This window comes from Nanorana parkeri, unplaced genomic scaffold (assembly GCF_000935625.1).
Source record: "Nanorana parkeri isolate BGI_ZX_2015 unplaced genomic scaffold, ASM93562v1 scaffold99, whole genome shotgun sequence".
NCBI lineage: Eukaryota > Metazoa > Chordata > Amphibia > Anura > Dicroglossidae > Nanorana > Nanorana parkeri.
The window spans coordinates 1042890-1056693 of NW_017306367.1; the positions used below are offsets into that span (position 1 = coordinate 1042890).

General features: G+C 40.1%; 1 protein-coding gene across 1 annotated transcript in view; it reads left to right on the forward strand.

Annotated features, from left to right (window-relative positions):
• BBS1 (Bardet-Biedl syndrome 1) overlaps window positions 1-6416 on the forward strand; it is a 28076-nt gene extending 21660 nt beyond the window's left edge. Inside the window, exons 13-17 of the mRNA XM_018552864.1 lie at window positions 2506-2664; window positions 3886-4019; window positions 4475-4609; window positions 5607-5693; window positions 6292-6416. Of these exons, the coding sequence (XP_018408366.1) occupies window positions 2506-2664; window positions 3886-4019; window positions 4475-4609; window positions 5607-5693; window positions 6292-6378 (602 nt within the window). The 3' untranslated portion in view covers window positions 6379-6416. The remainder of the gene's footprint in view (window positions 1-2505; window positions 2665-3885; window positions 4020-4474; window positions 4610-5606; window positions 5694-6291) is intronic.
• The last annotated feature ends 7388 nt before the right edge of the window (window positions 6417-13804 follow it).

The following is a 13804-nucleotide window of genomic DNA, read 5'->3' on the forward strand; positions in this document are numbered from 1 at the left end:
GGGTAACATTGGGGAGTGTATTGTTGTGTATTAGTGTATGTGTATATTAGGCCTCATTCACACCTATATTTTAGGTGCGATTAGGGATTCCTGTGTCAGGAACTTGCATTTTCCTGCAGCAGGAATCCCTAATCTGCCATTTACAAGTGGCAACTATCATCAGATAATTTAAGAGGGCGGAATTAAGGCCAGGGCAGTGTAGGGATTAGGTGGGGCAACTGGTGGTGAGTAGGGCTGCAGCTACAGGGCCGGCCTTAGGGGTGTGCGAGCTGTGTGGCCGCACAGGGCGCCATGGCAACAAGGGCGCCGTGCGGCCAACACAGCACGTCCTGAGGGGGGCTTCTCTCCCCCTCACCGCTCCCACATCCTGACAGCAGGCAGCGCTCCCTCCTGCTGGGGGGGTGGGGGGCAGCGGACGAGGGAGCGCTGTCATATCGGATGGCCAGCGGTGAGGGGGAGAGAAGCCGCCTCCAGGACGAGCTGTAAGCAGCTGTCAGGATGGCCGAGCGGGTAGGAGATCGGAGCTGCTGTCATCATGTCAGTTTCAGTAGACAGTAGATGGTTTGATATTTACCGATCCTCCGTGTGAGAAGGACAAACACTGGAGCGATCGTCTGATCACTCCAGTGTTTGTAAATAACTGGGGACCCATAGTATGGCGCAGCCATCTTGGTGGGGCCAATATCAGCGTGTGATGTCACCTGACGCCACGCATGCATGCCGTCATATAACGTCATACTCCCCGCCTCTAAGATGGTGGCACGCATTCACAGAACATGCCGTTGGCCAACATGGCCTCCGCACATTCTCAAACAAATTATTATGCTCCTGAATATATTTTTCGTATATTCGGGCATATAGTAATTCATTAATTTTATATGTAGTCTGGGTTTTGTGTTAGGTTTTCTATTTTTACTTTTCTAGATGCACTTGAAAAAAGGGATCGGCATGACAACCTGACAACCTTTATTTTGATAGACTCTATTTTAGTTTGACATTTATTGTTTGCCTTCGGTTGTTTTTATTTGATAAGAATACTTATATTGTGCCTACAAGTTTAATACCTTTTGAATAAAAGTTTTATTTTTATCATACTTTTTAATGTTTCCTTGCGGCTTAACAAAATAGGAGTCTTTAAATGGTGTGGATATTGGGGGAAATGGGTGTGGTTACGGGGGGGTGGCCACTAAAGGATGTGGTCACTGAGGGGCGCTGTAAAGGTTTCTCGCACAGGGCGCCTAAAGGCCTAAGGCCTGCCCTGTGCAGCTAACTATTATTTTCATAATCTGTTAGTTGCCCGATTTATTTTTCCAACTAATCGATTGGTTGCATTAAAACAAATTCTCCTCCTCCTCTCCCCTAGCCAACTAACTGATAATGAGAATAGTTGCCAACTACTCTCATATTCGATTATTATCGATTTATTTGATTAGTTGTTTCAGCCGTAGTGGTGAGTAACTCTTAAGGCCTGGCTAGTAGCTCAGGACTTTAAATTTTGGGTCCCCCTGACTCTTCTGTGTAAATTAATTATTATTACTATTCATTCAGAATCAACCACTCTGCAGCCACTCAAACCTTCCCACTGAGCGCCGCCAATCTGCTCCCTGAATGTCCTCCTGTGTCCCTTCCGTTCCCCACTGCTCTCCTCTGCCTGTACGGGCAGAGACAACAGGGATCAGAGGGGACACAGAGCCAAATCAGATTAAATGTATGCCTGCATCATTTTATCGCAACACACACCAGTGCAATGCACAAAAGACACTGCAGATCAGACATTACCACAACAAATACGTCTGAGGGCAACCAGCAGATTTAAGTTGCTTATTTACTGTATAGTTTTGCGTTCCTTTATTTTTTTTACCATTTTGCAAAAAGACACATTTTAAATTTACAAATATTTGTTATTTATTAACTCAATAACGTTTTATTCTTTAGATTTAATAGGAATTTTGTAAACCTATGTTTTTTTGTGTGTGTGCTGATAATGATTTTAGTGCATCTTTTATGGAAAATATAATTTGATAAACATTTGCGCAACGGTCACAGGACCTACAACATTAGTAGTAGTTTTTTATTATACATGTCCTGTACTTTCAGAAAATGTATGGTTTGGGGGAGGGGAGGCCTTTTGCAAACTCTAAAAGCTGCAGTTAAAAAATTGCAAAATGGTCTTGGCTGGCTGATGTTAAAAGTAGAATTCAGGGCCTGGCAGCAAAAGGGTTAAGAGGAAAAGTAGAAATTTGCATAGAACATTAGCTGCCTATATCGCTGGATTTACTAATCGTTTTAATGTGCAGTTTTCTCTGAAAACCTCTTTATGCATGTTTAATTTGTTTAAATTAGTTGTTTGAATTGCTCAGGATTGTGATGGGTTAAAAATATTCTAAGGAGCCATTTTGTTTCATCACTTTCTGGGATTTCCCCAGGTTTAAAGTACATGGGATACTCAAATGTTTATGGCTAACTGTTTATTCCAATAATTGGTTTTCTTTTTTTTTTCTCCAGGAGGAGGACTCGTTATTAAGATCTTAAAGAGGACAGCTCAGTTTGAGGAAAAGGACACATCTTCTGGTCCTCCTATTGGACAGAGTATCAAACTAAATGTCCCCAAGAAAACCAAACTCTATGTAGACCAGACCCTTCGGGAGAGAGAGAATGCTGTGGGTAGGTGAATTGTTGCCTTTACAAATTCCACCATCTCTGTCTGGACAGTAAGGTATGGTTAGCCGTGTTTTGGCCTTAGACAATGTTTCACAGAGTACAATGTTGTTAAGAGAAACGTCATAAAATATGGGCTGCGAATACCCTATTTACTGCAGGTGCCAATAGCACTTAAATGCTGGAGGAATGTTTCAACATTGTAGAAGTGGATGGACAAAAAGATAAGTCATGTTTTTGATAGTGTACTTGAACAATAACCTTTAAACAAAACAGTTCCTATAGTGCAGGGGTGCCCACAATTTTTATGTTAAGATCTACTTTTCAAATGGCGAGCTACATGAGATCTACCAACGAAAAAAAAACTCCCTTGCTCAATCCCCTGGCTGTCACTCCTCTGTCTTCGGGCTGTCTTTCCTCGCTCTCACTCTCCTGGCTGCCATTCCTTGTTTTCTCTCCTGGCTGTCTCTTCGCTCTCTTGGCTGTCTCTCCTTGCTCTCTCCCCTGGCTGTCTCTCCCGGCTCTCTCTCCTGGCTCGCCTTGCTGTATTTTGCAAACAGTGTAGTGCAACAGGCTGTGTAAACTAATATTCTTTGATGTAATACATAGCACTTCAACCACCAGAAAGGTGTCGGGGAGCTTGGCTCAGCAGACTCAGGCTAATAGGTAATCATGTGTTCACAGCTAAATAAATATACCAAAATGGAATAAAGGGGCCACCATTAACACCCTTTGTGATCTACCAGCATCAGCTTTGAGAGCTACTGGTAGATCTACCTAATGGGCACCCCTGCTCTAGTGTATGTTTATTGATTGTGCTTCTAATATCCCCAGGTTGATGAATATATCGAGTTAAGGTAGCTATTATTGAGCCAATCATCCCCCAAAATCAGCATCCAATGGTTAACCTCTCTGTATATGATAGGCCTATAGCTTGCATGAGACATTCCCATCATATCAGTCTTTGCTTACATGTCAACCAAGAGTCCTGCCATGTATGTATACATATGACAAGTCTTACATACATTCTGGAAGCCTCTAACCTCCTGTACTGTCAGATCTGCCAACATACTGTATATGGCCAAATCTGTGAAAGATCAGGTTCACTGACTCCAGTCCCCAAGGGTATTTTAGGCAGTTTAATGTTGATGTATATGTTAAACATACCTCGGACTAAAAGTAACTATTAAATGAAAGCATGTAAGCAGTATTTCTTCTTCCTACCAGCCATGCACCGTGTATTTCAAATGGATCTATATCGTCTACGTCTTAATGCTGCTCGAGCATATGTTAAGGCCCTGGATGCTAGCCTCACACCAGTATCTTCAACAATGCAAGAGCCACTTACACTCAATGCTATTGTAAGTATACATTGTTTTATGTATTTGTTTTTCTGAGGTGTGTGTGTGTTATTGCTTTATACATTTTGGAGGAACCTTTTTATTGTATTCTATCTAGTGAGCCTGAAGTAACATCAGAGTTTCCAAACTGCATATGTCTGCTCAGCTGGGGTTATGTTAACCTGGGTACCTGGGTGTCCTTAATCTCTATGATGCCCTTGGATTGGAGGGCAGGTTCAGGTTCCTGACCTATAAGGTTGTTCAGTATCTCCTGAACATCTCTGGAATTTGGACACAGACCCTCAATAGCTAAGCTGAGCTGACCTCCTGAGCTGATGTATGAGCTTTCTGCTGTGTGATCACAGTAGTAGTTTAGACATTTTCATTTTGTGCCATATATCGGTTCGTTTTAGTGAAAGGTTTGTCTTGTCTTTGTCAGCTTTAAAAAACATTAAGAAAATCCTCTCTTTCTCCAGGTACAGGGTATTGGTCCTCGTTTCAAACTGATACTTAACTTACAGAACACATCACAGAATCGGCCATCTATGCAGCTTCTAATTAGTTTCCTGTATAATGAACGACTATACCAGCTTAAGCCAGCATTCTTTAAGGTATGCCAAAGAAATCTTCTAGACAAAATGATAAGTATGCAATATAAAATAAGTGGAGAACAAGTTTAGCAGAAGCTTACCCTCAATTTATTTATTGCTTTATGTATGCCAAAGTGGGAAATCCATTAGGGACCATGTTCTGTAGAAGTGCCATGGCCAGGTTTATTTTGCAGTTTAGCTTGCTTGACTGTTAGGGACATTAATGCACCTGTTTGTTTGTGTTGCATTCATGGTAAACCAACCTTGGTTATTAAAAAGTAGCTGAAGAGAGGAGGGACATTTTTTTACTAAAGATCTGTGTTCTCATCCTTGTTATACTTTACATTTCAACCTTGCTGTTGTCTGATCTAAGCTGGTTAGCAAATGATCTTCCTTCATGCTAAAGATACTCATATACTTGGGATGATTATTGGGCAGATTGTATTTATTTTGCAGTACATCCTGCCTGATTTTTCCTATATATCTCCTTAGATATTCAATTCACCCATAGATGTGTTAGACAAATCCATTGTAGACCCATCCACCCAAAGCTTGGGTCAGGTGGCTTGCTAGTAATGCTGAGATCTTTGCACAATATTCAGGTATTGTTAGTTACAGTTGGGCTAGCATAGGGCTTCTCTAGGGTGGTAAATATTAGCCTTTCCAAATGTCAGAATACATATTATGTCAAACAGAGCTTTTGGCATGTGCAGATGTAGTAATTGAACTTTCTGTGGAGATAATGCAATGAATATTTCACCAATCAATTACTGCAGATTGCAGCAGACACCTATGCCTGCAAGGAAGGTGTCTCATTGTCTGGTCATTCTCCATAAGACATCTGTCCATGATCCTTACATTAACATTTGTAGACTACTAAGTTATTTACTCTTCATAAAATCACCATTATTCGTAGGTATTCACCTTCATTAGAAATCAGAGTAATGTTACTATTTATATTGTACATGTGAGAACAATTTTGTAACTTCCTGTCTATGGTCCAACACTTCCTCCTTAGGTTCCACTACTGGTACCTGGCTTAAACTATCCGATTGAGACATTCATTGAGTGCTGCTCCGATAAAGGCATTTCTGATATCATTAAGGTAATTTTGCATATTTATTACATCTTATGAGTCACTCCAGACTTTTCAAAAATCTTCAGACATAAAGTAGCACTAATATTTATTGGGCAAATAACTTAGAGGTCAGCTACAGTGGAACATGTTTAGTTAATTGTACAGTATGTGTACAGAATATATGTAACTTCTGTTAAGTAATTATTCTTTGGATTTGCAGGTATTAGAGAGACTCTGTCACCAGATCATGCATTTTAACAAACATCTTCCCATAAGATTATATGTGCATTTAAAAGATTTCATTTATGTTATTTACCTGTAAAGTCTCCCTTGTGTAGACATCCAAAAACCCTGAGACCTCTGCTGGGCGCTGCTATCTTGGTAGTGATGTCAGCAGACTCAGGTGAGACTTTATAGAATTTTTTTCTTCACTCCTCCCCAACAGCTACAACAAAAAGTATGTAGGGAGGTGAAGAGAGGGGTGGATGAGCTGCCAGCAGAAATAGTTATTTGACACTCTCAGAAGAGGAGAAGGCTATGACGTGCAAGGAGGGATGAGGCTGTGTTTCTGTATCACCGTCACCTTTATTTCAGATTGAACAGTCTATTTATTCTCTTTTTATAGGTTTTTGTCTTGAAAGAAGGGAAAAGCACACCACTGATCACTGCACATATCAGTATGCCAGTCAGTGAAGGTCTGGTGGCTGCCTGATCAGAAGTTCAAAAGTCTAGTTGCCTGGAAGAAGGCTGCAAAACACATGACAAAATGACCACTAGCTTAAAAGGATCTGTATAATAGGGTTTAGGATCATGATCTCATTATATGTTCTGACATTTCTGTTTTTAAGGATGGGGATTTATTTTGCAAGCATTATTACTATTATAATACAGGATTTATATAGTGCCAACAGTTTGCACAGTGCTTTACAAAATTAGAAAATTGGTTACCTCATAAGATTTCAGTGTATTTTTGCAGCTACCTTAAGGGCTTGTTCACACCGAAAGCGTGTGCGTTCCAGAACGGTAGCTGCTGGAACGCACCGCGATCGCAAAGAAACATCCCAGAAACATCTGCTTTCTGTGCATTGACAGCTGCAACACATAAACATCTTGTTTTTTTCTTTTGTGTGTGAATGGTTTGTCGCAGACCTGTGTGCGGGAATCCTTCATCATATTACTATTGGGTCAAACATAAGCAGGGGTGTATATTTATCATTTATTTATCAACATTTGTCAATCATATGATATTGTTACAAAGTCATATTTTCTCTATTTAAAATTCCATAAAACCCCACTAATCAATGGTTTCTATGCTTATGTTTGTTTTGTTTTCATTGTACAGTGGTTTGATCATGTGACTGAGCTGTCAATTCTAACCTGGGCATATGCTCACATATTATAGGTATTATCACTAGAAAGTAGTAAAGACCAGATTTTCCCACACTCTTCAAACTTTCAGCTACCAACTGTTCAGAATTAAGGATCTATATCTCAAATAAAGTAAAACACTAACAGGGTTTTTCACAAAGGGGTGAAGAGTTTGGAGAAGTCAGGAGAAGTGAACAATCTAGGCCAAAATAGCTGATTTGGAAAAATTATACAATTTAGCGCACTTTCCAGTTCAGCTATGTTGTTCTAGATTGTTCACTTATTCTGCCTTCCCCAAACTCTTCACCCTTTACTGAATAACCCTGTAAGAGGCAAATTCATAAAATTTCACCTAGCCGTATGCTGGGCAAATACCATTTGCATGGCAATCCTGCCACTAGGAAGTTCCTTGGCTCCAGCTTTTGGCAGGAATGCCACGTGAACAGCATTTGACAATTTATGGCTGGGTGGAAGACTTCTAAATCAGCCCCTTCGCATATGCACTGAAGTACAATATCTGAAACACAAGTAAAAATGTACCTTTGACTTCCCATTGACCATAAAGACGTGTTATTCTGTGGTCACAGTGCATAGCAGTCATTGCATGGCCAACAGCATACTGTATTTGTTATTCAGATATTGAAGTTATTATTAAATATATAATTAAATCTGCTTACAGGAGAATGGCTGTGTGAATGAGACGGGTACAATACTTTAAATAGATAAATAGTGCTCCTCAAAATAAACCTAAACAGTGAGAAACTTTTTTGGCAGCTATAGCTGTCCTACTGAAAATTCTGGTTACTTGGCTATCACTGGCTTCAATACTTTCAAGCAATGATCTGGCCAAGCTTGCGGCGAGTGAAGTCTGAACTTTGCATATGTGCTACAGGGCAGTAAGGCAAAATGTACTGCAGCCATTGGATCAGCATGAGAACCAGGCAAACTAGAATTTTTAGAAGGAAAGTTTAGGAATGAGTCTGTGAGTTCCCTCAGTTTATGGTTAATTCATTAGATCCACCGATGCTGGTATATGAATAACATTTCACTAAACTCTGACGTTCACACACACACGCACATTCTAATGTACTAAATTCTTGTAAGATTTTTGTAATGTACTGTTCGTAAATGACTGACACACTTTTGACATTTTTGCTGTGTGATTCTTCCACGTCAGTAATATACTTTCTTACAAAGTGCACCCACACATATTATATATTGTTTTTTAGAGGACAGATAGGGCTACATATTTATATCACATATGTGTGTCTAACGCCTCACTTAGGACAAATAAAATATAAAAAAAGAGGAAAAAAAACGTTTAAAAAAAAACTTTTTTCCCAGTTTTGATTTGTAGTATTTTTTTTAGAAAACCAGCACAGCTAAAAAAAAATGCAATAAATACATTAATTTATTTGTCCCTTATTTTAATTAATTTTTTACACATTTATTTTTTTTTTACACTTTTCACTTTTTTTTAAACTTAAAAATGTTATTTTATTTATTTAATTATATCAAGCAGTCATTGTGAATTAATCTCACTGTTACTGCTTGATAAATTAATACATTTTTGGTTATTATCAGGCTGCTTCAAACTTCAGAACAGCCGATAATAAGTTAGTGACACTGATCCTGCAGCAGTTCAGGATTCAGCTGTCACTAAAGGTTTTCTGATTGTTGCAACAACGATCAGCAAACAAACATTGTTCTTTCAGGAATAGATACATTGTAGGAATAGACACATTATGTATCTATTCATAAGAGAAAAAGAAAAAAAAAAGCCAGTATAGCTTGAGAGAGATATCTCTCTCGATCTATACAAGCTGTCAGAATGCTGGCAAAAGCCGGCATCTGTGTCCCTCTGCTGTGACTCTCAGACACCCGATATTAAGGTATCGGGTGTCTGAAAAAGGTTAACCCTTTCATTAATGAATGCCTCTGTAGTAAGGGCATCCATTAATGAATGTTAAAAGCTGATTCTCAGAGTTAACAGCCCTCTAAAGCAGCAAATAACTCGTCACGTACAGTGTACGTGACAAGTCATTTGGTCCCTTTGTGGCTGGACGTACAGTGTACGTCTCCCGTCACGAAGGGGTTAATGAATCAGTGTGTACAAAAAAAAAAGAATTTCAGCTCCAACTTTTTTTTTTGCACACGATAAAATGCACATTTTTAGGCCTGAAGATGACTTAAAACCCCCAAAACGTGAGAACAAAATGGAGAGCTGACACATTGTATGTGCTATGTTTATCAAATATATATTTTGAGTGAAAAATACACTCAAATAATTTTGGTGCACATGTACAAAATATAATACCCTTTTTTTTGTGCAAAATATGAAAGATGAGGTCACAGTAAATGTCAAGCATCAAGATTGTGCGTACCCGTAAAGCTGCGAAAAACTACAGGACTAACAATTGTTTATAGGCAACATTTTAAAAGCCTTTACAGCAGGGGTCTCCAACTCAATTCACTCAGGGGGCAACTCGACAATAATTATTTTCTCCCATGGGAGAAAAATTGCCAAATTTCATACTTTAAAATAAAATGTAACTATATCCGGTATGGTACTACGAACACTAGTATACACACAATAAGGCTGCATTCACACCTGTATCTTTAGGTGCGATTAGGGATTTCTGCGTCAGGAACTTGCATTTTCCTGCAGCAGGAATCCTTAATATGGTGTTTTACAAATGGCAGCTGTTACCTATTAAAGTTAATGATCAGGTGACAGCCGCTGCATGTAACCGCCAACACACTGCATGTAATGATATGTGACATGATTACATGCGGTTAGAAAACACTCTCCCTGGATGGACACAGCGGGGATCGTCGACAAGGTAAGTGGGCGCTGTGTAATCCCGAGTGTGGCTCGGGGGTTACCGCTTTTGGTACTGAAAATTAACCCCGAGCCACACTCGGGAATACCGCCAAGAAGGTTAACATAGATGTACAGTTGTGCTAAAAAGTTGCATAACCTTGGAGAATTGGTAATATACGTACCATTTTAAAGAAAACATGAGTGAGCAGGCAAAACACATAACTTTTATTTTTTTATATGGGATTCATATTCAACTGTGGGTCGTAACAGAATGGCACAATCATAAAACAAAACATGGCGGCAAATAAAAAAATGAAATGACCCCTGTTCAAAAATCTGCATTCCCTTAGTTCTTAATACTGTGTATTGCCCCCTTTAGCATCAATGACAGCGTGCAGTCTTTTGTAACAGTTGTCTATGAGGCTGCAAATTCTTGCAGGTGGTATAGCTGCCCATGCGTCTTTGCAAAATGCCTCTAGGTCATGCAAAGTCTTTGGTTGTATCGCGTGTTTGAAATCTCCTCAGAGTGGCTTGATGATCTTCAGGCCAGGAGACTGTGATGGCCACTCCAGAACCTTCACCTTTTTCTGCTGTAACCACCGGAGGGTCAACTTGGCCTTGTGCTTAGGGTCATTGTCATGCTGGAAAGTCCAAGAGCATCGAATGTGCAGCTTTCCTGCAGAAGAATGCAAATTGCCTGCCAGTATTTTCTGATAACATGCTGCATTCAAGTCTCGTCACTCCATATTAGTGTGCTGGAAGCTGTAAGGCCTGTCAGTGTGCTGTCTGACATATTGTAACCGGGCTTTTTTGGGACAGTGGCGCAGTAAAGGCTTCTTTCTGGCAACTCGACTTTGCAGCTAATTTTTGTTTAAGTATCATCATATTGTGCTCCTTGAAACAACCACACCGTCTTTTTCCAGAGCAGCCTGTATTTCTCCTGAGGTTATCTGTAGGTTTTTCTTTGCATCCCGAACAATTCTTCTGGCAGAGTTGGCTGCAATCTTTCTTGGTCTACCTGACCTTGGCTTGGTATCAAGAGATCCCCAAATTTTCCACTTAAGTGATTGGACACTACTGACTGGCATTTTCAGGACTTTGGATATCTTTTTATATCCTTTTCCATCTTTATAAAGTTCCGTTACCTTGTTACACAGGTCTTTTGACAGTTATTTTCTGCTCCCCATGGCTCAGGATCTAGCCTGCTCAGTGCATCCACGTAAGAGCTAACAAACACATTGGGGGGGATTTATCAAAACTGGAGCAGACAAAATCTGGAGCAGCTGTGCATGGTAATCAATCAGCTTCTCTCTTCAGTTTGTTTAGTTAAGGTTTGAAAATGAAAGAGAGAAGCTGATTGGTTGCCATGCACAGCTGCTCCAGATTTTGTCTGCTCCGGTTTTGATAAATTCCCCTCATTGACTATTTCTACACAGACGCTAATTGCAATTTAATGTAAATAGGCAAGGATGTCTCAACTGTGTCTCCTACCAAATACCCTCACACTACTGGGTGTTATTAGTATTGTCCAAATATATACACTCCTATGAGTCTAAAATGTAAATACCACTCATAGATATAATGATTCGAGAAATCTGGGAATGGTCCACTGTTTGGCAAATATAAATAGAAACAACACGTTCAGACCTCCAGTACCAGTGGTACTCAAACACACAAAAGTCTCGCCACACATACAGGCAGTCCACGGGTTACGAACGTCCGACTTACAGAAAATCCGTACTTACGAACGGGGCAGTCGCCGGTACATTTAGGAGAACTGTGGCTGCAGCGGCCTGCGTCCCGTCAAATCCCCGCTGTGTTGGCGGAGGCAGCGGGGACACAGACCTCTGCACTGCTCCGCTGCCCCCGTACCTCCGCTGCTGTCTTCCCCTGGTCCGTCGGCTTCTCCGTTCCCCCGTCCCGCCGCTGCACCTCTGCCCCGCCGCCCTGCCTCATCTGCAGGTTGGGAGCCATACCCAGCCTGCTATTGGATATTGTAAAATGCAAAAGCCAATAGCAAGCTGGCTATTGTACCCGCCTTCTTCAGTGGGCATTTTGTATTATGGAATGTACGCGGTCGAACAGACCGCGAACACCCCATAAAGTTCGGCGCTCGGCGAGCGCTCAAACTGCCAATGTTCTATTCGAACACATGTTCAAATTGAACACTCGGCCCATCCTTAATAGCCAATATGAATCTAGCAATGCATTCCAATGGGCAAGCATTTTTAATTTTTTTTGTATTCTGACACGGCTCCGTGTCAATATTGGCTATTGCAATTTGAAATATCCAATAGCAGGCTGGCTATTGCTTCCAGCATTAAAATAAAAAAAAGTTTAAAAAAATTAAAAAGACAAACAAAAGTTAAATTTAATAAAAATTAAACATGCAAACAAATTTTAAAAAATAACGTTTCTAAAATAACATTAAAAATAGAAAAAACTTTTTGTTGGTGTGTCATTTTAAATAAAACATTGTTTTAATTATATTTGAATCTTCTGAACAACAGGAACCGACAGCAAAACAAACGTGACCCTTCCCTATGCTATCCAAAACTTGGCTGGAGTTACACTTAAACATTTTACCTGTTCCGACTTACATACAAATTCAACTTAAGTACAAACCTAAAGTCCCTATCTTATATGTAACCCGGGGACTGCCTGTATATAAAAAATTGCCACAATTTTATTGTACTTCATAATTAAACCAAAATATGACCAACATGACATAAACTCCCCTTCCTAAAAACATTTAGAAATATCCCCAGCATGCCTGTGGAGCCACTATGTACCATCCAATAATTACTGATAGTTCCAGGATACTATATATCCCGGTGCTGCAAATGCTATCTCTAGGAATATCATTTATTAGCAAACAGGGAAAGACTTGACGTCTTATTGGAAAAGGTGAAACAACTGATGTGTATGCCAATTTGGATTGTAGAGCTTATTGTAGAACTAAAAAGTAGGGCTGGTAATGATTACAATTTTCCTGTTCGATTAATCAAATTTTTTTTTAATCGACTAATTTCGATTAATTATAACGCACATACAGATCCAACTACTTTTAGCTGATCTGCTTGCATTGCAACTCTGCATTAGTCAGTGGTAAATGTGGTATACACTATATACAATCACCGAACACTAGTTAGGTTCCACAATCCATGACTTAACTTCACACTTCACACAAATACGTTTTAAATTCAAACTGTAGCACTGACGTAGCCCTGGTTAAAGTAGGGTTCAGTGGGGTGCTTTAACCAGGGCTCTGTAGGGTCTCACCAGAGCTATGTGGGGGTCTCGCCAGCCTGGTTAGACCCCTCAGAGCCCTGGTGAGATCCCACACTGCCCTGGTTAAACCCGGGCTCTGTAGGGTCTCACCAGCACCAGGAGGTTTGTAAATTCAGGAAACATTAACTCTTGTGGGCATAGTGTGCATGTGATTCAGACCCCATTCACACTGAGCTACAAGCTTTTTCAGAGCTGATTTGAGCTGATCAACTTTGAGCGACGTTGAGCTACAGTGCGCATTTTGTCGCGCTACGTAGTGCTTCCTTTAGCAGTCTATCAAAGTCTATTGGGGCCAAACTGCTCGAAATCCGTCAAAAAATAGCTCATGTTCGAGAGAAAAGCTTCAGCTACAAGCTACAGGCAACATTGAGCGTCAAGATGTGAACATCTCCATGGAAATGCTTTGGAAGAGCTTCATTGAGCTTCATATTTGAGCGATTTTTGAGCAGAAATCATGCTACAAATCACTCAGTGTGAATAGAGTCTCAGAAATAGCTCCGTTAGAAGACTCTGTTTAACATATAGCAATGCCCTTCATTGCTATGGTTTCCACCACATTTGTGGAGGAAATGTCCAGTGCTGTATGAATTCAGTTGTAAACAACGTGTGCAGACCAATATTCGTATTTGAATTATATATATATATATATATATAT